The 24,469-nt window shown below is 38.9% G+C and overlaps 1 protein-coding gene across 3 annotated transcripts in view; it reads right to left on the bottom strand.

Annotated features, from left to right (window-relative positions):
• The window catches only part of ODAD2 (outer dynein arm docking complex subunit 2), a 209,559-nt gene that overhangs the window by 173,733 nt on the left and 11,357 nt on the right, over positions 1-24,469 (bottom strand). For all 3 annotated transcript variants that reach the window (XM_060121843.1, XM_060121860.1, XM_060121850.1), the window contains exons 5-11: positions 24,246-24,447; positions 23,513-23,619; positions 23,203-23,339; positions 20,845-20,961; positions 8,364-8,569; positions 6,871-6,969; positions 1,480-1,627 (exon numbers count right to left, since the gene is read on the bottom strand). In XM_060121843.1, coding sequence (XP_059977826.1) covers positions 1,480-1,627; positions 6,871-6,969; positions 8,364-8,569; positions 20,845-20,961; positions 23,203-23,339; positions 23,513-23,619; positions 24,246-24,447 — 1,016 coding nt within the window. The remainder of the gene's footprint in view (positions 1-1,479; positions 1,628-6,870; positions 6,970-8,363; positions 8,570-20,844; positions 20,962-23,202; positions 23,340-23,512; positions 23,620-24,245; positions 24,448-24,469) is intronic.

Here is a 24,469-nt window from a genome sequence, read left to right as displayed (position 1 = left end):
CACAGGTTCGTGCCCCAGTCCGGGAAGATCCCACATGCCGCAGAGCAGCTGGGCCCGTGAGCCACGGCCGCTGAGCCTGCACGTCCGGAGCCTGTGCTCCACAATGGGAGAGGCCACAACAGTGAGAGGCCCACGTACCGCAAAAAAAAAAAAAAAAAAAAAAAAAAAAAAATTTTATTGAGGGATGACTGGCAAATATAATTGTATCTGACGTGTACAATGTGCTGATTTGATACCCACGTATGCTGTGGAATGATTACCAAGATGATCAGCAGGTGTTGCTCTCCATGATGTCAGTAGATTCCTCTGAGCCAGTAATGTCTTCAGGAAGATTATTAAATTTTAATTGTCAAATTTTAATTCTAACTTCCCGTTTTCCCAATTTCTTGACTGATTTTTCTTGGGATTCAGGATTCAGGAAAACATAAAAAACTTTTTCTGAGAAGTGCTGAGAATTGCCGCTGAGACTGTGTCCAACAGGCAAGCGGGCATATTTTTCTTTCAGGAAAACCTTTTTTGGCTTACTTATACCTACCAGACTGTCCACGCAGCGGGCCTCTGTTGAATTCACCAAAATGTGCATATAGGCTAGTTCACCTGTCAGCTTGGGACGACCTCAGAGGCACAGGAAAAGTACCCTTTAGCGATTTAGGAGTCACATAAATATCTTGAACTATGCAAAGCTTAGCAAATGCAGGAGGACAAGATGACGTAAGTCAAAATGCTGTTTTCACAAGTACTTCTGGGCTATCGCTTTAGGCCTGGCCTCGCCATTTATCAATATCCAATATCAGAAATGAACAGTAATCTGGGCTTGGGTAAATCATTTTCCTTGCCCCACCCCACATTCAAGGACTTAAATATTGATACACTGTTATATGGGCCATTTATTTATTTATTATTATAAAATGTTTTCACACATGGGATATTACTTGAGAGTAATGGAAATGGACCAATATATATTTTAAGCACCTACAATGTATCAGACACACCACATGCTTCAAATGTGTTTTCTCAGTCCTTAAAATAATCCTATAGTGGGTATTACTAATTTCACTCCATGGGTTGGGAAAATTAAGGCTCAAAACCATAACTTTTCAACAGTCACATTGCTAGTAAGTGATACAACCTAGAATTTAGTCTAAGTCCAACTTCAAGACTCCTTGCTCTTTCCACCGCATCATACTGCAGATCATAAAATGGTGGCAAGTCACAATATCTGACGGCTGCCATGGCCCGCTGACCGCTCCCCAGCTAGGGGAGAGGGCTGGTACCTGACAGCCCAGCTGCTCCATGAGGACGAACCTCGCTATCCTCAGGGTAATAGGACCTTCCCCTGTGCACACTGAAGTAGTAACAGGGATACTTACTACCCTTACTTGAAATAAATATATAGTCAACTTGGAAGCAGAACATACATTTTCAGGAAAAAATTTTAAATAAACATTGCAAACATAGTACAAAAGGTTTCTCTCTCACCTTCAAATATTTCACCAGCTTCTGAATTTGCCAGTATTCTGATGGCAAATCTGCATTTGTTTCCTGAAGATGGTCAGGTGGTTCTTCATCTTCCTCACTCTCTGAGGAGCTCTCACTAATAATCTCCTCAATCTTTTCAACACTCTTACTAAGAACAACAACAACGAGGTATAATAAGTATGTTTATGCTACAGTATGGACATGGTTATAATGTTACTATTTCAGCAACATGTACACAAGCAATGGATAAGGTACCAACACCTTCTGAGTTCTGGAAGATCTTTGTTAATATCTGTATGAGGAGGTGAGCAAACACGTCTCAGTAGCAGATGCATTTCAGTATTATTGCTACGGGTGCAATAATAATAAAGAACACAGCAAGAAATGGCAAGGGTATTAGGTAAACGACCGAAGACTGCAACTTGTCATAGCAGTTGACTGACTTAACATGTTGTTCTTTATATTTACATTTCTTTTATTTACTTACTTAAAATTGAATACAATTAAAAATTCAGTTCTCCAGTCACACTGGCCACACTGCAAGTGCTCAATAATCATAGGTAGCTAGTGGCTACCGTACAGGACAGCTCAGAAATAAACCATTTCTATTACTGCAGAAAGCTCAGTTGGGCAGTGCTGCCAGTGCCCCAAAGGGAAGGCATTTATTCCCTTACCAAAGAGAGTTCACTTTATTCCTCACTGCTCTAGAGGCTTCTAACTTAACACCAAGGTCACAGACACAGGCTAGTTCACTCAAGCCCTTGGGAACATAGTCAATTCATCCTTATCTTCTTTCTTTCTCTCCCTCCTTTTCTCTCTCCATCCCCCCAGGTGCTCTCTTCCATAAAACTCTTTCCTAGTCTTTTCCATTTGGAAGCACAGTAGGAGGATGGGTAGTTGTCAAGTTTCATTATTTTTAAGGTTCTACCAGTCTCTTAATTTCTCAAAGGCTTTTCAGCACAGGCAGCTCCAATTCTTATACTTTCAAAAGTGCAGAATGGTGCAGCTGTGCTCTCTGGGCCACAGTGGGGGGAAATCCTGAACTGAAGGGCCTGGAGCTGAGTTTCAGTTTTATGTATCCTCTTGTCCAAAAGATGTCAGGAAACCTGTGTTGGTTAAAGAGGAAAATCTGGTACGTCAGGTCTACCTAAAAATGAAGTAAACCCCAATGTTCACTGCAGCATTATTTACAATAGCCAAGACACGGAAGCAACCCAAGTGTCCACGGACAGATGAATGGATAAAGAAGACGTGATACATACAAACAATGGAATATTAGTCATAAAAATAGAAGGAAATCCTGCCATTGGTGACAACCTGGGTGGACCTGGAGGGTATCATGCTAAGTGAAATCAGTCAGCGGAAGACAAATACTCTATGATTTCATCTATACGTGGAATCTAAAAATAAAAAACAAAAACAAAACAACAACCAAACTCATAGAAATCAGACTTGTGTTTACCAGAGGTGGAGGGAGGGAAACTGGGGGAAGGTGTTCGAACGCTACACACAGGTATCTGATAAATAAGTGCTGGGGATGTGGTGTACGAGATGACTACGCTAACACTGCCGTGTGGTGTATCTGAAAGTCGCTTAGAGAGTAAGTCTGAGGGTCCTCATCACAAGAAACAGAGTTATTTGCAACTACATAAGGGGGTGTAAATTAACTGAGCCTATTGCAGTCATTTCACAATACACGTATGTCAAGTCATAGGGTGCACCATGAGCTTATACAGAGCTGTATGTCAATTATATCTCAATAAAACTGAAAAATGCCACACACATACATACACACACAAAGATATATCAGGTTTTCTGTACATAGCTAAAGCAATGCAGAAAGAGAACTACATGGCACTAAAGGCCTACATAAGAAAAGAGAAGTCTCAATTCAGTCATCTAAACTCACATCTAAAGAAACTAGAAAAAGAAGAGCAAAACAAACCCAAAGAAAACAGAGAAAAGGAAATAATAAAGAGAAGAAATCAATCAAATTGAAAACAGAAAAACAACTTGAAAATTCTATAAAAACAAAAAACTGCTTGTTGAAAAGATCAATAAAACTGACAAAGCTCTAGCAAGACTGACAAAAAAAGAGAAGACACAAATTTCCAGTACCAGAAGTGAATGAAACGTAGCATATCACTACAGATCCTGCTGACAACAAAAGGATCATAAGAGAAAACTATGAACAACTGAACATTAATTTTGACAATTTAGATACAACGGACCAACTCCTTTAAAGGTACAAACTACCGTAACTTAACCAATGTGAAGCACATAATTTGAACAGCACTACAACTATTAATGGAATTAATTCACAATTTTACAACTCATAGCAAAAGTCTCCAGTTCCAGATGATTTCACTGGAGAATTTCAACAGGCATAGAAGTACTAACACCAATTTTATACAATCTCTCCTAGAAAATACAAGAGAAGGGAACTCATTTTATGAAGCCTGATATCAAAACCAAAGTGCAAACAAAAACAACACACTGTTATTGAATATCCCTCATGAGTGTAGATGCAAATATTCTTAACATACTATTAAGCACACATAATTCAGCTAGATATAAAAAGAATGAGCCCACCATGACCCAGTGGGGTTTATTCCAGGAATGCAAGGCTGATTCAGTATTCAAAAATCAGCCGTTGTAATCTACCACAGTAGCAGCCTAAAGAAGAAAAATGACATGACCATACCAATTGATGTAGAAAAACCATGTGACAAAATTCAACACCCAATGGTGATTAAAACTCTCAGAAAACCAAGAATAGAGGGGAACTTCCTCAACTTGATAAAGAATATCTGTACAAAAACTATCATCATACTTTCTGGTGAAAGACTGAATGCTTTCCTCCTAAGATTGAGAAAAAGTAAGAACTTTGATCACTGATAGTCAACATAGTACTGGCGTTTCTACTTCTAGATGTAAATCTAACAAAACATGCACAGGACTTATATGCTGAAAACTGCTGGTGAAGGAAATCAAAGGCTTAAATACACAGACATACAGTGTTCATGGATTGGCAGAGTCTACATAGTAAAGAGATCAATTTTCTCAAAACTGATACAGGGTTTTAATGCAATTTCTATCAAAATCTTCAGTAAGTTTTTTCTGTTAGATATAGCAAGGTCATTCTAAAATTTATGTGGAAAGGAAAAAAGCTAGAATAGGTCAAAACGATTTTGGGAAGAAAAATAATAAAGTGAGAGGAATCACTTTACCAGATTTCAAGATTTACTATAGAGCTACAGTAATCAAGAATGTATGGTGTCGGCAAAGGGCTGGACATAAAAGTCAGCTGCACAGAATAGAGATCCAGAAATAGACCCACACGAGTACACCCACCTGATTTTTGATTAGGGTGAAAAAGCAAGTCAAAGGTGGAAAGACAGCCTTTTCATCAAATGGTGCTGGAGAAATGACCTAGGGAAATGGACCTTGACCTAGGTCTCATACTTTATATAAAATTAACTCAAAATGGATCCCAGTCTTCAATATAAAATGTAGAATTATTAAACTTTTAGGAAGAAAACATTGGAGATAATCTTCAGGACCAAGGGCTTTGTGACATCAAAGGCACAATCCATAAAAGAAAAAACTGATAAATCAGACTTCATCAAAATTAAAGAGTGCTCTCTGAGAGGCCCTATTAAGAGGATGAAAAGACAAGTCACAGAAAGGGAGAAAATATCTGCAAACTACATCTATAACCAAGGATATCCTGGATAGAAAAGAACTCTCAAAACTCAACATGTAAAAAACAAATGATTCAACTAGAAAATGAGCAAAAGACATAAAGAGACATTTCACTGATGAGCATAAAGGGACGGCAATAAGCTCACAACAAGATGTTAACATCATGAGCCATTAGGGAAATGCTAAGACCACGATGAGCTATCACTACACAGCTTTCAGAAGAGCTGAAATACAACACGCAACAATACCAAATGCTGGCGAGGATGAGGGGAAACTGAGTCTCTCAGACATCACTGGTGGGAACATAAAATGGTGCAGCCAGTCTGGAAAAGGTAGGCAGTTTCTTAAAAAAGCTAAACACACACAATTACTATCTTGTCAGCAACTGGGCATTTGTCCTACAGGAATGAACACTTCCATCTATACAAACACCTGTGTGTGACTGTTCACAGCAGCTTCATTTCTAATAGCCAAAAACTGCAAACAACTAAAAGGTGCATTAATACGTGAATAATTTTAAAAACTACCACCGCATGGTATATCCATACGATGGAACGCCACCCAGCAATCAAAAGGGACAAACTATTAATACATGCAACAACTTAGGTGGATCTCAAGGGTATTATGGTGTTGAAAAAAAGTCAATATAAAAAAATGTATGAATCTATTTGTATGGCGGTCCAAAATGACAAAATTATGAAAATAGCGAACAGATGAATGGTTGCTAGGAAGTGGGAATGACGGGGGTTGTGGCTATAATGGGGCGGCCGGGGGATGTCTGTGCGGGGTGAACAGTGCTCTATCTAGCCTGGTCGCCACGGTCATCACACAAACCTGCACAGGGTATAATGACACTGAACTATACCTATACAATGTACCCGTGTTAATCTCCTGGTTTTGATCTTGTACCACAGTTACGGAGGATGCAGGATTTAACCATTGGGAGAGGCTAGGTGAAGGGTCTATGGGACCTCTCTGCACTATCTCCACAACTTTCTGTGAACCTACAATTATTTCAAAATAAAAAGCTTTAAAAAGTTGTCAAAAAATTAATAGTTTATTATGTCTAACTCCCCAAAATGGCATACACGTTGTAGAGTGTCTTAAAGTTTGTTTTTTCCAAGTGTGCAAATTTAAAATGTGAAATTTCTGCCATTTCTTCCCACCACCACCTTAGAGTAAAAATGGCTGAACCTTCTCCCCAGATACGTCACTTTTATCAAACGGAAAACTGGGTAAGAAGCTTATTAGCTGGCCTTCTAATAATGGCTGTTTTAATGAGAAATAACATTTATCACTTTAGAATTGGCAGAGCCATCAGTGACCAGTAAAGTAAGGCTCAGAAAGATGACAATTTTGCATGACATGATTATTCAGAGGCCAGAGATCAGGTAAGAGCCCAGTTTTGCTACCACTTAGTTAACTGCTTTTTGCATTAAATATATTCATTTACAAAGAGTTAACTAATACCAGTAGATCGCTGTATTAAAGAAACTCCACATTAAAAGGATATTCTGTAAATGTATTGAAAGAAATCCACTATTACCATTTTTACAGCATTCCTACTAACTGTCAATATAGATATCTTAGGACCCTAATGTGAAAGTAAAACACCATTAACCAGCATTAACTAGCCTGTCGCATAGGGCTGGCTTTAAAGAACTGGTCATGTGAACAGAAACTCACCGAATTAACTGTGCTTTTCCAGATGAAGTAGATGGTCTGGACTTTTCAAGTCTTCCTCCATGTTTTTCTTCTCGGGTGTCTCTTAGTGAGCTTTTGTTCCTAAAGAGACATTAATTTTATTAATTACTTTATGCTGACTAAAAGGAAATTAAAATAGAAATGTATACAAATATTCCATCATTTTCACGCATCCAAATGATGTGTTTTCCTAACACAGAGAACGACTATGGGCTCCAGTCTCATCTGACACCTGAGAGGTCCCTTTTGTCCTTCAGACACAGCCATGCATTTTATGTAACGGAGAAACACTCCGTCCAGTATTTCTTTGTGCTAGAAACAGGCCTTCATAGGCTGCCATCATTGGGAAGGTCCTTCAGTCTGTCCTGGATCACAGCTGCCTGTTTTTCCACCTTGCCCACCTGACACTGCAGCAGGTCCTATGCCTGATTTTCTGGATACTCTCAAGCTTAGTCTACACCTTGGCATGTACTGGGTTTGCATTAAATACTTGTTTAGTGAATTCTTAATTGAAGAAAATAAGCACATGCAAAAAGCAGCATTTTATAATTCACCTCCCCATTAACAGAGTAGCCCATACATTTGTCATTTTCAGACTCACTCTTTCAAACACAGCCACAAAGGTCAAACACCCCAAAATCAGTGAGACTCAGAGAACCAAGCACGTCTCCTCCTTCCACAGGACTCCTCTGCCAGCTCTCTGAGTTTGCACCCAAAATACAATCACCTGTGGCTCTCAGAATCCCTGCAGGTGAGGACCCATGTGACCAGCAGGGACCCAGTTCTTAACCCAATAAGGGGATGACATGGAATAAAAATAGGCTGTAACTTTTAACCTATTTGCTAAACTTGAAAAGTGCTCTAGGTGCTTCTGTTGCGTGTTGGTAACACTGGCTTTGGCACCAATTTACAGAGGGTCCTAAATGGAACTAGGCTTGTATATTTCAGACGTTCATCAAACCTGTGTCCACTTTACTCAGACCATCCATATGTTTGCAGTTCTATCCTTTTTTATAGTACTTACTTAAAGTTCTGTTAATATACGAGATACCACGTCTATGAAGTTTCCCCTAATTAACTACACATAATGGTACATTTAATCACATAATTTAAAGTGGAATTCTTCTAACACTCACTTAATCAGGTCCCTACCACAATGTTTACATTTCCCATGGGATTCCTCCATGTGTTTTTATCATCTTTTTCACGTGTTATTTGCCCTGACTCACCAACCACATGAAAGTGAATTGGGCTCTCCCTCCCTCCGTGGTGCTCTGCACACAAACGCTGTTGGCTGTCAAATCTTTCTGCCTGGAACGTGAAGAGGACAAGAAGGAACCAACTCATATTATGGAGGGAGGTGTGAGTATCTCCTCTGTAGTTTTCTCTGATGAAACTGAGTTATGTGAAAAGTTGGGCAACTGTGTGGTTAGCAAGGACGTATCAGAAAACCCATCATGTAAGCGTCTACATACCTTTTGGCATCAAAAAGTATGGTCTTCCAGTTCAAACTTGGCTCTAATCTCTTGGTCATCTGACTCCTTCCCAAACTGATTTGCTTCTTCTCCAGCGCACTCCCGCGGGAAGCAGCGTTAGCTTTACGTAAAGCGGCTGCTTCCTCCTCAGGTTCCTCATTAGGCTGATCCTTTTCCTTTTGCTGTTCTTCATTGGATCTAACCTCCTTTAATTAAAAAAAAAGAGCATATTTTTACCGTGATATCACTTCTGAATTACCTCGTGTTATCTGAAAATTAACCCTGGCGATAAATTCAGACAGGAAGTCTCAAGATGCTCTAACTTGTGTTGCTTAGCAACACAAATTGAATCTGGGCAACTTCAAGACCAAGGCCTCTGTTGGAGTTAGGCTGACAGTGATGGGCTGATCCTAAACTCACACCCCCGCTGCAGCCCACATGGATACAGCAGCAGGACTGGACCAACTCACTCCTCACCACCACCACGAAAAAATTACACTTAAACCCTGTAAAGACGGGGACACATCTTAGTCAAACTGCTGAGACCAAGGATAAAGAAACCACCTTGCAGGCAGCCAGAAATAAAAGACAGATTATAGAGAGAGGAAGGAACATAACAATTAAAAGAGACTTCTCATCAGAGACAACGCAATCCACAAGACAAGGGAGTGATATAGCTAAAGTGATGAAAGGGAAAAAAACCCATATCCTGTCAACCCAAAATTCTATACAGAGAAAAAGAATCCTTTGAAAATGAAGGTAAAATAAAGACTTCACAGATGAAAAAAAGCTGAGAGAATTCACTGCCAGAAGACCCAGGCTAAAAAAATTGTTCATGAAGCTCTTCAATCAGAAGGGATCTCATACGAGACAGAACACACATCTACACAAAAGAATGTAGAAATGGCAAAAATAAATATAAAAGTTTCTTTGTGATAAGGGGTTGATAGCATGTCAAAGTAAAATGTATGACAACAATAGTACAAACACAGGGAGAGGCATTCGAAGCACACTCTTGTAAGGCTCTTGGACTACTTGTGAAACTGTATAATACTGTTCAAAGGCAGACAAGGTAAATTAGAGACATATATTGTAAGCCCAACTGTGATGTTTTTTAAAAAGTATAACGGATGAACTAATTGCATACACAAAATGGAATCATTTCTAAAACTTCAGTTAATTCAAAGGGGGAAGAAAAAGAACAAGGAACAAATGGGACTAATAAAGGCAACAAGCAAAATGGTAAATGCAGTCCAGCTCTATCAGCAGGTACATTGAATGAAAACGATTTAAAAACGTCAATTAAAAGAAGTTGTCAGAGTGGATGAAAAAGGAAAACCCAATTATTTGTGGTCTAAAAGAAACCATTTTATATATAAAGATATAAATACACTATAAGTAAAAAGCTGCAGAAAAATATTCCATGAAACCAATAATCAAAAAAAGCAGGAATGGCCACATTAAAATCAGACAAAATGGACTTCAAAACAAATAATATTATCAGAGATAGAGAGACATATAATGCCCAAGAGCCAATTACACCCAATTCTAACTGTGTGTTCACCAAACAATTGAATTTCAAAAGATTAAAGCAACAATAGGAAATAACAGGAAAAACAGATAAATCCACAATTAGGAGACTTCAAAACCCCCCTCTCAGTAATCAACAGAATGAACAAAACAAAACTTAATAAGAATATAGGGCTTCCCTGGTGGCGCAGTGGTTGAGAGTCCGCCTGCCGATGCAGGGGACACGGGTTCGTGCCCCGGTCCGGGAAGATCCCACGTGCCGCGGAGCGGCTGGGCCCGCGAGCCATGGCCGCTGAGCCTGCGCGTCCAGAGCCTGTGCTCCGCAACGGGAGAGGCTACAGCAGTGAGAGGCCCACGTACCACAGAAAAAAAAAAAAAAAGAACAGCAAATTAAACCCAGAGTGCAGAAGAAAGAAAAATTTAAAGAGCAGAAACAAAATAAAATAGAAAGCAAACAATAGAGAAAATCAATGAAACAAATAGCTGTTCTTCAGAAAGATCAATAAAATTTATCACTTCTTTCCAGACTAGTCAAGAATAAAAAGAAGATATAAATGACCAATATTATGCATGAAAGAGGGGTTATCACAGCAGAGCCTCCAGACATCGGAAGATAATAGTGGAGTGTTATACTTGAGGCCAACATTTGAAGTAAGTTAGATAAAATGTGCAAATTCATTGAAAGACACGAACCACCAAAGCTCAGTAAGAGAAAGAAATCTGAATAGTTCTATATCTACTAAGGAAATAAAATTCTCAACATAAAACCTTTCAACAAAGAAACCTTCAGGTAGAGATGGATTCCTTGGTAAATTCTACCGAACATTTAACAAAGAAATAAGATTCATCTACATAAAGAATTCCAGAAAGAAGAAAAGAGTAGTGCATACTTCCCAATTCATTCTGAGGCCGCATTACCCAGATACCAAAACCATGAAAAGATAACTACCAACCCATATCCTTCATGACTACAGATGCAAAAATCCTCAGCAAAATATTATCAAATTACATCCAGCAATGTCAAATAGGGTAAGACATCAGGACCAATCCCAATCCCGGGATTAATATTAGTTCAACATTCAAGAATGAATGACCATGTCAACAGACTAAAGAAGAGAAATCATGTTATCATCTCGAGATACAGTAAAATCCCCCCCTCCCAGTAGTAAGAGGCTCATCCCCCACGGCTTGAGTTGAGGCCCCACGGGAAGCATGTAATAAAGCACCTCCCCCTCCTAGCCAGGTGCGTGTCAGCAGAGGCCCAGTGGGGAGACCGAACTTCCACCCCCTGCCCAGTGGTAACGAGGCACCCTACACCACCAGGTTCTCAACGGCGTCTAAGTGGGGAACTTGGATTTTTACATGCACCTTGTAGTACCCCAGACCTACACTATGAGACCTACACTTAGAGAAGTCCGGCTAAAACAAGATTTAAATAAAATCCAAAGTTTCATAACATAATCCAAAAATGTCCAAGGCAACACAAAAAATCACTCATCGTACCAAGAACAAGGAATGTCACAACCTGAATGAGAAAGGACAACGAGTGGATGCTTATACCACAGTAAAATGGATGATGAAATAATCTCAAATAGATGTTGGAATAAGATTTTAAAGTAGCCATCATGAGGCTTCCCTGGTGGCACACTGGTTAAGAATCCGCCTGCCAGTGCAGGGGACACGGGTTCGAGCCCTGGTCCAGGAAGATCCCACTTGCCACGGAGCAACTAAGCCCGTGTGCCACAACTACTAAGCCTGCGCTCTAGAGCCCATGCTCTGCAACAAGAGAAGCCACCGCAATGAGAAGCCTGTGCACCAAAACAAAGAGCAGCTCCCGTTTGCCACAACTAGAGAAAGCCCGCGCACAGCATCAAAGACCCAACACAGCCAAAAATAAATAAATAAAATAAATAAATTTATTAAAAAAAAATAAAGTAGCCATCATAAAAATGCTTCGATAATCAATTACGAAGACTTGAAACAAATGAAAAATCAGAAAGTCTCAGCAAATAAATAGATGATATACAGAAGAACCAAATAGAAATTCTGAAAATGAAATTTACAAACCAGAATAACTCACTGGATAGCTCAGCAACAGGATGGAGAAGACATAGGAGAGAAACCATGAACCTGAAGATAAACAACAGAAATTACCCAATCTGAACAACAAAGAGGAAATATATTGAAAAAAAATTTTTTTAAATAAATAAACAGGGCCTCCAGATCCGTGGGACCACAGCAAAAACTCCAACAGTCATGTAATCAGAGCACCAGAAGGAGAGGAGAAAGAAGGTCAGACTGAAAATGCATTCTAAGAATGTCTGAAATTTTCCCAAACTTGGAAAAAGACATAAATCTAAGATTCAAGAAGTTGAGCAAACCCTAAACAGAATAAACCCAAAGAAATTCCTGCCAAGACACATAATAATCAAACTCCATAAAACTAAAGTCAAAGAAAATTCTTAACAGCAATGAGAGAGAAACAATATTTTACCTATAAAGGAAAAACAATTAAAATAACAGCAGATTTCTCAGGAGAAACCGTGGAGTCCAGAAAGACTGCAACAACATTTTTCAAGTGCTGAAAATAAAAAACCGTCAGGCCAGAATACCATATCCAGTGGAAATATTCTTCAGGAATAAAGGGGAATTCAAGATGCTCTCAGATAAAGGAAAACTAGGAGAATCTGTCACCAACAGACCTACCTCAATGAATAAGAAGTTCTTAAACAGAAAGGATATGATAAAAGAAGGAAATTGGCAACACCAGGAAGGAAGAAAAGAACAACAGAAAGGGGCTTCCCTGGTGGCGCAGTGGTTGAGAGTCCGCCTGCCGATGCAGGGGACACGGGTTCGTGCCCCGGTCCGGGAAGATCCCACATGCCGCGGAGCGGCCGGGCCCGTGAGCCATGGCCGCTGGGCCTGCGCGTCCGGAGCCTGTGCTCCGCAATGGGAGAGGCCACAACGGTGAGAGGCCTGCGTACCGCAAAAAAAAAAAACAAAAAAAAAGAACAACAGAAAGAATAAAAGCATGGGTACATACAAAAGACTTTCATCCTCCTCTTGAGCTTTCTAAATGATGTTTGATGGTTGAAGCACAAATTATAACAGTGTCTCATACAGTTATCAATGTGACAGAAATAAAGGCAAATATAAATGAGAGAGTGTAAAGGGACTTAAAGGGAGATATGGTTTCTATACTTCACTCACGTGGTAAAATGTCACACCAGTAGACGATGATGAATTATGTATAATACAATATCTACAACCACCACCAAAAACTACACAAAGAGATACACTCAAAACACTATGGAGGGGCTTCCCTGGTGGTGCAGTGGTTGGGAGTCCGCTTGCCGATGCAGGGGACACGGGTTCATGCCCCGGTCCGGGAGGGTCCTGCGTGCCGCGGAGCGGCTGGGCCAATGAGCCATGGCCGCTGAGCCTACGCCCCGCAGCGGAAGAGGCCACAACAATGAGAGGCCCGCGTACCACAAAAAAAAAAAAAACACTATGGAAAAATCAAAATGGAATTCAAAAAAAATGTTCAAGTAATCCAAAGAAAACCAGGGGAAAAAAAAGTGAAAGAAAACAGAAGGAAAAAACAGAAAATGAAACTAAGCTGGCAGACTTAAGCTCTCACATATCAATAATTAAAAGTAAACGACTTAAACACACCAATGGATACATCAATAGATAGAGTTTCAGAAAATGGATTTTAAAAATGACTCAACTATATGCTGCCTACAAGAAACTCACCACAAATATAATGATATAGGTAGCTTGAAAGTCAAAGAAGGGAAAAAGATACACCATGCAAACGTTAGTTTAAAAAAAAGGTAGGAGTGGCTATATGAATAGCAGATTAAGTAGCCTTCAGAAAAAAGAAAATCACCAAAGACAGAGAGGGACATTACATAACGATAAAATGGTCAATCAAGAAGACATAATCCTAAATGTGTGTGCAGAGCTGCAAACACAAAAACAGATAGAACTAAGAGGAGAAACAGACAAATCTACAATTATTGTTGGAGGATTTCAAATCCTTCTCTCAACACTGATAGAAAATCAGCAAGGATATGAAGAACTCAACCACACCAAAAACCAAATTTATAAAGATTTAAGTTATTTAGAGTGTGTTCTCTGACTACAGTGGAATCAAACTAACAATGAATCACGTAATAGAAAAATCTAACGCTAAACAACAAACTTATAAATAATCATGGATCACACAGGAAGTCTCAAGGAGAAAAAACTTTTATTGAGGTATAGTGGATTTAAGGGAAGTTTAAAAAATAGAACTGAATGAAAATGAAAACAGTGATAATATAATGCCAAAATGTGTGACAGGTAGGTAAAGTTCTGTAAGGGCAATTTATAGCACTAAACACTTACCTTAGAAATGAATCAAACTCTCAAATCAAGAGTCTAAGCTGCCACCTTAAGAAACTAGCAAAAGAAGAGCAACATAAACTCAAAACAGGCAGAAGGATGTAAAAATAGATGCATCTCTGAACTGTCAGTGCTAAGGTGAGAGCAGGAAAGTGGAGACTGCCTTCCATCTTACTGCTGTCCTGCCCCAGAGAGGTGCTCACTTGTTTCTGAATGTCTTTGTCCAAAAGACAAATTCTCTGTAGATGAATGTAGACTTAAGAGAATTCTTTCTTAATACTATTCACCCCTGAAATCACCAAAATCCCTTTCAATGCAAATATAACTAGATTAAATTAAATGTATGATTAAAAAATCTAGAGAAATAAGAGTAAATGAAACTCTAAGTAAAAAGAAAAGAATAAGTATCAAAATGAAGTAGAAAAAAGAAAAATAGAGAAAAATCAATGAAACCAAAAGTGAATTCTTTGAGAGAACTGATGGACTTCTAGCCAGATGGATCAAGAAAAAATAAAACACAGTGATTAATATCAGGCATGAAAGAGGTAACAACAGCTATAGATTCTACAGTTGTTAAAAGGTTAATAAAAGAATAAACAAGTTTATACCAATCAGTTCAACAACTTAGATGAAAGGGATGCATTCCTTTAAAGACAACCTAGCAAGGTCCCTCAAGAAGAAACAGATAGCCTGCATGGTCCTGGAACTAGTAAGGACATTGAACTTGTAGTTAAAAACCTTCCCACAAAGAACACTCCAGGCACAGACTGCTTCACTGGTGAATTCTACCACACAGTTAAGACAGAAAGAATAGCAATTCTACACAAACTTTTCCAGAAAATTGAATGGGAGATAAAATTTTCCAACTCATTCTGTAAGGCCAGTATTACTCTGATACCCAAACCAGACAAAGATATTGAAGAAAAGAAAACTACACATTGATAATCTTACATAGATGCAAAACGTCTTAATAAAATCTTAGCAAATTAAAATTTTAAAGTATATAAAAAGGATAATACACTCTGAACAAATAAAGTTTGTCCCAGAAATGTAAGGTTGGTTTATCATTTGAAAATCAATATAATTCACCACGTTAAACTAAAAGAGGAAAAAAAAGAACATGATTAATGCAATAGGTACCGAAATATCATTTGATAAAATCCTATATCCAATCCTAATAAAGTTCTCAACAACTTGGAATAGAGGGGAACTTCCTCAACCTTACAAATTTCATCTATGAAAAACCGACAGCTAACAATAGTTAGAAACTGGAAGTTTTCCCTTTACCATCAGGAACAAGAAACCACGTCTATTCAATTCCGTACTGGAGGTTCCAGCTAGTGCATTAAGGAAAGAAAAAGAAATAAAATCACTGAAATTGTAAAGGAAGAGGGAAAATGATCTTTATTTATAGACAATATGACTATCTACATAGAAGACCCTTTGAAATCTATAAACCCGACAAAACTAATAAGTGACTTTAGCAAGGTTTCAGCGTATGAAATCAATATACAAAAATCAAGTGTATTTTTATATAGTAGCAACAAATAACCAGAAATTGACATTTTAAAACTATTGTTAACAATAGCTCCCAAATAGGAAATATTTACAGATAAGTTTCACAAGAGATGTGTAAGACATGTGCACCAAAAGTTACAAAGCAATGCTGAGAGAAATTAAATAAGATGGAGAGACATGTTAAGTAATACTAAACAAATGGAAGGATATACTGTGTTCCATGGATTGGAAACCCCAATATTGTTAAGATGTCAGTTCTTAAATTGATCTATAGATTCAACACAAGATCAGTCATAATTCCTTCGGGATTTTATGAAGAAATTGACAAGCTGACTATAAAATTTGAACGGACATGCAAAAGATATAGAATAGCCAGCAACTCCAAAGAACAACTGGATTGACAGAGGATTGACACTACCTGACCCAAGACTTAATGCAAGTAAGTAGGTAATCAAGACAGTGTGGTTCTGGTATAAAAATAGACAAATAGATCAATGGAACAGAAATACACCCAGATAAATGGACAACTGTGCACAGAAAGGACAATTCTTTTTCAACAAATGATGCTGGAACAACTAGATATCTACATGCAGAAGAAAAAAATGAACTTTGATCCATACCTCACATCATGTACAAAAAATATATTAAATTGGATCATAGGCCTAAATGTAAAACCTAACATTTAAAATCTTCTATAAAAAAGCACTGGAGGGCTTCCCTGGTGGCGCAGTGGTTGAGAGTCCGCCTGCCGATGCAGGGGACACGGGTTCGTGCCCTGGTCCGGGAAGATCCCACATGCCGCGAAGCGGCTGGGCCCATGAGCCATGGCCGCTGAGCCTGCGCGTCCGGAGCCTGTGCTCCGCAATGGGAGAAGCCACAACAGTGAGAGGCCCGCGTACCGCAAAAAAAAAAAAAAAAAAGCACTGGAGAAAATCTTTGTAACACTGGGTTTGGTAAAGCTTTATTAGGTACAACACTATAAAAGAATAATAAGTTGGACTTCATCAAAATTGAGGACATTTGCTTTCTGAAAGACTCTTTTTGGAGAATGAAATAACAAGCTACAAACTGGGAGAAAATATTTATTTATAAATCCTGTATCTGAAAGAATATATAAGTCTATATGTATGTATATCTCACAACTCAGTAATAAGGAACGAAACAATCCAATAACAAATGGGCAAAAGATCTGAATATACACTTTACCACTTAAGATATATAAATGGCAAATAAGCATATGAAAGGACGCATTCAAGTAATGCAAATTAAAACTCAGTGAGGTATCCGTACACACCTATTAGAACATCTAAAATAAAGGACTGACCGTTCCACTTATTGATGAGTATGTGGCACAGCTGTCAATCTCATGCACTGCCAGAGTGGATGGAGATGGTTATAACCCCTTTGGAAACCAGTTTACCGATGGCTTAAAAAGTTAAACATATAACCGCCATGTAACCTTGCCATTTCAGTCTGAGGTTTTACCCAAGAGAAATGAAAGCATGTGGTCTGCAAAAATAAACACCCCAAAACAAAACATTAAAAACATAAGAGCTTAAATTTTAAAGATTTGTACAATGTTTGGAAGACAAAGTAAAGGAATATTTGCAGAAAGTGTGGTGGGGTGTATGAGAGAGAAGAAAATCAGTGGATCAGTCTCAGAGGCCCCAAGATCCAAATAGAAGTTTCAAAAAGAGAACAAAAAGATCAGAGAGGAAAAACAATGATTAAAGATATAATACAAAACTATTTTTCCAGTTCTGAAGGACATATGTCATCATTAATGAAAAACAAACAAAACCCAGCACCAACCATATCATCATGAAAATTACAGAACATCAGGGATAAGAGAAAATCCTAAAGCCTCATTATATGGGAAAAGCCAAAACAAACAGGTCACATAGGAAAAATGTCTTTAAAATTCTAAGTAAAAATTATTTTCAAACTGTCGTTATAGAAACAACAACTGAGAGAGAAGAATAAAGATATTTTCCAACATGCTAACCCTCAATTTTTTTCCCTCCTATGTGCCTCTTTTACTCAGGAAGCACTACCAAAATGATGGGGTGGACCAAGAAAAAGAAAACTGATGAGAAGGGCACTTCCTCAACAAGATAAAGGCCATGTATGGAAAGCCCACAGCTCACATCATATTCAGTAGCAAAAGCCTGAAAGCATTTCCCCTAAAGAGTAAGGAGTAAGACAAGGAATCTACTTTCGCCACTTCTATTCAACATAGTCCTGAAAGTTCTAGCTGTGGAATTTTGCAAGAAAGAGAAATTTAAAACATCCAAATTGGAAAGGAAAAAGTAAACTATCTCTGGTCACAGGTGACTTGATCTTATATATAGAAAAACCTAAAGATTCAAAAGAAACTGAATTAAATAAATTCAGCAAAGTTGCAGGATTCAATTTTGAACTTCACAATCAAAAATCAAATCTGATTGTAACACTCAAAAATCAGTTGTATTTCTATACACTAGCAGTGGACAATCAAAAAGGAAACGAAGAAAACAATTCCATTTACAATAGCATCAAAGAGAATAAAATACTTAGGAATAATTTAACCAAGGAGTCAAAAGACTTATACACTGAAAACTATAAAACATTGCTGAAAGAAGTTAAAGAAGACACAAACAAATGAAAAAACTTTCCATGTTCAGGGATTAGAAGATAATATTGTTAAGATGACAGTGTTATACAAAGCAATCTACAGATTCAATACAATCCCTATCAAAATCTCAATGGTGTTTTTTGTGGAAATGGTAAAACCAAGCCTAAAATTCATATAGAAAATCAAGGCACCCCGAATAACCAAAACAGTCTTGAAAAGACAAGGACAAAGTCTGAGGACTCACTTTGATTTTAAAACCAGTACAAAGCTATAGTAATCAAAACAGTATGGGACTGGTATACAGATAGACATACAGACCAATGGAACAGAATTGAGAGCCCAAGAATAAACCTTGAAATCTATGGTCAGTTGATTTTTAACAAGGATGACAAGACCATTCAGTGGGGAAAGAACAGTGTCTTCAACAAATGGTGCTGGGAAAACTGAACATCCATGTGCAAAGGAATGAAGGTTTTCCCTTACACCATATACAAAACCTAACTCAAGATGAATCAAAGACCTAAACTTGAGAGGACTAAAACTAAAAAATTCTTAGTGGAAAACTTAAGGGCAAATCTTTATTACCTTGGATTTAGCAATGGTTCCTTAAATATGATACCAAAAGCACAGGTAACAAAAGAAAAAATATATTAATTAGACTTTATCAAAATTTTAAATGTTTGTATACCAAAGGACACTATCAAGATGAGTAAAAAGATAACTCATAGAATAGGGGGAAATATTTGCAAATCTTCTACCTGATAAGGAATTAATACCCCCAATATATAAAGAACTCTAGCTCAACAACAAGACAATTTAATTTTTTTAATGGACAAAGGACTTGAATAGACATTTCTTCAAAGAAGATATACAAGTTACCAATAAGCACATGAAAATATGCTCAACATCACTAATTATTAGGGAAATACAAATCAAAACCACAATGCAACACCATGTTCACACTTATTAGGATGTCTGTAATAAACACAAACATACACAGAAAATATCAAGTGTTGGTGAGGATGTGAAGAAACTGGAATCTTCATACATTGCATTGGGAATGTAAAATGGTTCAGCTGCTGCGGAAACAGCTTGGAAGTTCCCTCAAAAGTTAAATGTAGAATTACCCCCATATGACTGAGAAATGCCACCCGGACGTGTAGACCCAGAAGAACTGAAAACAGGGACTCAAACAGATATTTGTACACCAATATTCATAATATTTTTCACAATAACCAAAGGTGGAAAAACCCAGTGTCCATCAATAGATGAACAGATAAAGAAAATTTGGTATATACATATATGGAATATCATTCAGCCATAGAAAGAAATGAAGTTCGGATATGGGCACGTCATGGATGAACCTTGAAAACATTACGGTACGTGAAATAGGCCAAAACAAAAGGACAAAATATTGTATGAGTCCGCTTAGATGAAATACCTAGAATAGGTAAATTCGTGGAGACAGAAAGTAGATTAGAGGTTACCAAGAGCTGGGGGAGGAGGAATGAAGAGTTACTGCTCAGTTTCAGATGATGAAAAAGATTTGGAAATAGTAGTAACGGTTGCACAACTTTGTGAATGTACTTCATGCTACTGAATGATACATTTAAAATGGTTAACATGGCAAATTTTACATTTTATGTATATATGTACTTTAGGACAATAACAGCAGTGCAACGACAACGGAAAACTGAGGTCCAGGAAACAGGTGATCAAACACCAGGAAACAAAAAGAATTCACAAAAAGATGACAAAGTGCCAGGATGAGAGCGACAGCAGTCTGACAAGAAAACGGGGCGCTCCACAAGCAGCAGCATCAGAAAGACGATGGACCTGATCAGTGAGCCCTGTGGGCTCTGTGGAGTTGCCCTCAGCCTGAGGCTCAGCCCGGAGCATAAGGGAACCACACTCGTGTTCCCTGCATATCATTTCCTACCTACATCAGCTTCAAGAAAAATTTTTTTCACAAAATATTACATTGACTGATTTCTTTGTCCAGCACTATTTCACAAACCATGGGAGACACAAAAGCCCAGTTCTTATACACACGCAGTTGACACACTTATTAAGACAATCCAACTAGGTAGTAGTCATGGGATTACCAGAAAGGATAAAAATAATCAAAACGTCTAGGCTTCATTAACAGACCTGAGTCCCTTGTTCTTAGTGTAATTAATTCAAAACGGAAAATGAAAAAGTCCTATTTAGAAAGCACTTTGAAATATTACACCTGTCACCTAAAGAAAACCAGAAACATTCTTAAATTGCTACATTTACAGTATTTATTGCTTTATATTGTGGGAAACACTCCAATAATTGAAAGTACTGTCCAAAACAAGGCAGAATTACTCTCCAATTTTTTATGCTATAGAAAGTTGTAGCCAAAAAGTAGAATGCTATGAGAGTTCAAAAGAGACTAAAACTTACCTGTTGAGACATATTTTCGGAAAATATTGCTGATTTTTCTCTTAAAAGTGTGACAAGGTCTTTATAAATTTCTCCTTTTCTCTCATAATTAATTTCCCCCTCATCATCTGTTTTGCCCTTTGGAAGAAAAAGTTTGGTGCTATAATTAATGGATGAGCGATATAAGAACCAGACCAATACATCACAACCCAAGCACAAGTATTGTTTTCTTCTCTGAAGGATCCATGCGGTAGTCTTTATACACGAAATGTACGGGCACACCCTTCCCTCTTAATGTTACCTATCCATTCATTCGTTCATTCATTCATTCATTCGTTCAGCAAGACTTTACCAAGTGCCCCCTAGATGCACAGGGCACGCTGCTATCCAGCAGAGACCTGAAAGCTCCCTTCCCACTCCTCTCCTGTGAAAATGCATTATGACTTCAAGAACTTTTGACGAAGTCATAGAAGGCCTGGGTTAGAATGTCACCACATAAAAGGCTGTGTTTCTGTTGGTCTCACTCTACCCCTGCTACGTGTGGAGCGAGATTGCTATGGGCTCATTTTCTAGGGGTAGGACCTCTATGTGACCACCTGTCCCTCCACCCTCAGCCTCTGTCTCTCCTCTTCTCTCTTTCCGTTCCTCATTTCACTTTGCTTTCCTACTATTACTCTTCCTTCACCCTGTATGTGTGTGTTTGCACATACATATACACATAAAAACTGTAGTGTTACATGTATAACTGTATATATATGTAAAACATACAGATACATGTAAACTGTAGTGTGTTATACATTTTCTTGTAACGACTGAACAGCTTCAGATCCTTGTCTTTCATTCTTTAACCTGAGAGAAACACTCAGATGTTTCCATGTCAAATAAAGTTGTACGTGCGTCAATAGCCTTTTACAGAGACAAAGGCTCCTTGCCCCACTCGGGAAGGCCCAAGAGAAGCATTCCGTTTTTTCTCTAAGCTCTTATTTTCCGGTTAGAGATTTCGCTTTTCTAAAGCATCAAAGCAAACCAAAAGCAAATCATAGTTAGGCTGTCGGGCTCCTCTGTGCAGAAATAAGCCCAGGACCATGCTGACGGGACAAGCACGAAAGGCAGGTCAGAAGACAAGCCCCGCCGCCGAGAACACGGCCGCATGTCGAGAGCAGCCCAGGCCAAGGCTCCAACGGCGCCCTGCGATAGCTGGGTCCCCATTAAGGATCTGGACCCTCCCTGCAGAATTCTGCTGTGAGCCCCAGTTTTACACGGGAGACAGCAAGAGCCGGGTTTTCAGAGGAAGCTGAGCTCCTTCTAGCCAAGTTCAGTCAGCAGACGTGAGGCTCAGTGTCAAGGTTTTAACCCAGAGCATCCAGAAGGCCATGCATGTGCCGACTCTCTCAGGTCGAGGCCCACCGCCCACACTCTGCTTTGCGACCCTTGGGCCGGGAGCCTGCAAAGCTGTGTTTCTCCGCTGTCAGGCCGGCTGAGTCTCGGGCAGCAGGCGGGGAGAGGCCGGCAGAGGGAGGCCGGCGGGGGAGAGGGCAGTGGGGAGGCTGGATGAGGCAGAAGGGACATGCTCCCTCCCACGTCCTGTCAGAGCCACCTAGCAACGGCCCCTCACCCGGCAGTGGCAGTTGCTCCCAGTAGCAACAGTTGGTTCCAATTTCCTCTGGAAGAACCCAGAGGCCCAGAACCAGGCTCACCATGACCCCTGAGATACCCACTAATGCCCCGGGCCACCGTCAGAGGCCCAGGCCAGGCTCTGCCCCAGCCTGCCCCAGCTCCTGCACCACCAACACTAAGTGGGCGCCGCTTACTCCTCAGGGCTCCGGGGCCGGTTGCATGCAGACTCCTGGGCTCCGAGGGGACCAGCACGGCCTGGAGGTGACCATTCTCCAGACATGTGAACCCACGCAAGCGGGGTCCACGCCTCAGGGGTCTGAGTCCCAGTCTGCGTGGGCCCTGCCCGGAGCCGCTTAGGCCCCAGACTGCGGAGGCCCCAACTCCGGGGGCACGTCCTCCAGGCTCCCGCATGTGGGTCCCCTCCCTGCTCTTTCGTCTGTCCCCTCAACTCTTCCAACTGCTTCCGCATTACCTCGGTGCTCCTTTATCGACTTGTCTTTCCTTAAATACTGTGTCATTAATCAGCAAACTGATTATGTTAAAGAGGCTGTAGTTAGTGGAACGGGTCACTTTGAAGGCCATTTCCTAGAATACTGACTTAAGGACCTGCAAGGGGACACAGAGACAGCAAACACACAGCAAAGGGATCTGCATGAATCCCACAGAACATACTTCATTTTCTGTGGTTTTGGGATTCAGTCCTGGAGACATGCCTGCACTGACGGAGACCAAAGTCAATACGGTTTTTAAAAAATTACTTACACCATTTAAAAACACTCCTTCTTTGCTACAAGTAATGCACAAAGTTTCAGCATCATGTGGTTTCACCAGCACATAACAAATTTCCCCTTGAATTTGTCTCCAAGGTGGGGCTCGACATCCATTTGAAAATTCGTAATCTGAAACCAATTATCAGTCAATTAAAAGGAGCTCCTTAACCTCAACTTGTAAAATAGGTTGGCTTCAAAAAAATAGGATTGAAATTTTAAGTTTTCATTTCTTAAATATTTAATGTAGCTACTGAAGCATTTTGAAAATATAATTATGAAAATATATATAATATAAAATGAACCTGAGGTGTACTCGATAGATTCCAAGACTGTCTTTTCTCCCTTTCCTGAGAACCGTTTAAGCAGCTCTATATCATTCTTAACAGTCCCTGGATTTAATCGTATTTCTCTGAAATAAATGTTTAGAAATTCATTTTAAATACTTTAAAACAGAATCTACAGAAAACAACATGAAAACATTTCATTATATCAGGGGGAATATCTTTTTTTGTAATTAAAATATCAGTTAAATTATACAACAACAAAATTACAGTGAATTTTAACCAGGTTACAGTGTTATAACACTGTCAAAACATCAAAGAATCAGTGATTCGCGTTGAATGCAACATTAAATATACTCATTTCAATATTCACTTCATTTCTTAATGATAATTCCAAAGTACTAGAAAATACTAGACAAATGAACAAGTTTTAAACTTGATAAACTACACGATAATTGCATTATAATTTTTAAATTTATCTAATAGTTTGAGACTTTGAAAATAACAAGACCACTTAATGTCTTCAGAATTAGATGAAACTCCACTACAATGTTTTAGCCATGTTAACTGAAAATTGTACTGTTTAGAACTAGAAATCTTCATGCAATAACTAAAATTTTATTCCAAAAAATGTAATGTTAAATCAATAGCAACCACTTCCAAACTTTATTTTTCTTGTGTCTTTTCCCTAAAGCTCTGAAAGTACTTTTTATAACCAATTTTTAGAGGCTTCTTTTTGAAAAAAAAGACTCACAAGGAAATATTTTTCAGAGAATGATTGAGTAGGTGCAGATCCAGCTGCTTGAGTAGCAGGGCAATCTTCATCTTAATCTCACTTTCAGGATCATCATCTTTGGTAATTTTATCAAGAATAGTTAATACAGATGAGTCTTCATTTATTTCCTTTATCATATTATAATCCAAGCCCAGGATTTTTGCTATGGGGTTTCTGTTCGCTGATCAAAAAAGTGAATTAAA

The sequence above is a fragment of the Lagenorhynchus albirostris genome, chromosome 1 (assembly GCF_949774975.1).
Source record: "Lagenorhynchus albirostris chromosome 1, mLagAlb1.1, whole genome shotgun sequence".
NCBI lineage: Eukaryota > Metazoa > Chordata > Mammalia > Artiodactyla > Delphinidae > Lagenorhynchus > Lagenorhynchus albirostris.
The sequence above is the reverse complement of the archived record's forward strand: the minus strand, read 5'-3'. Positions and strand labels throughout refer to the sequence as shown.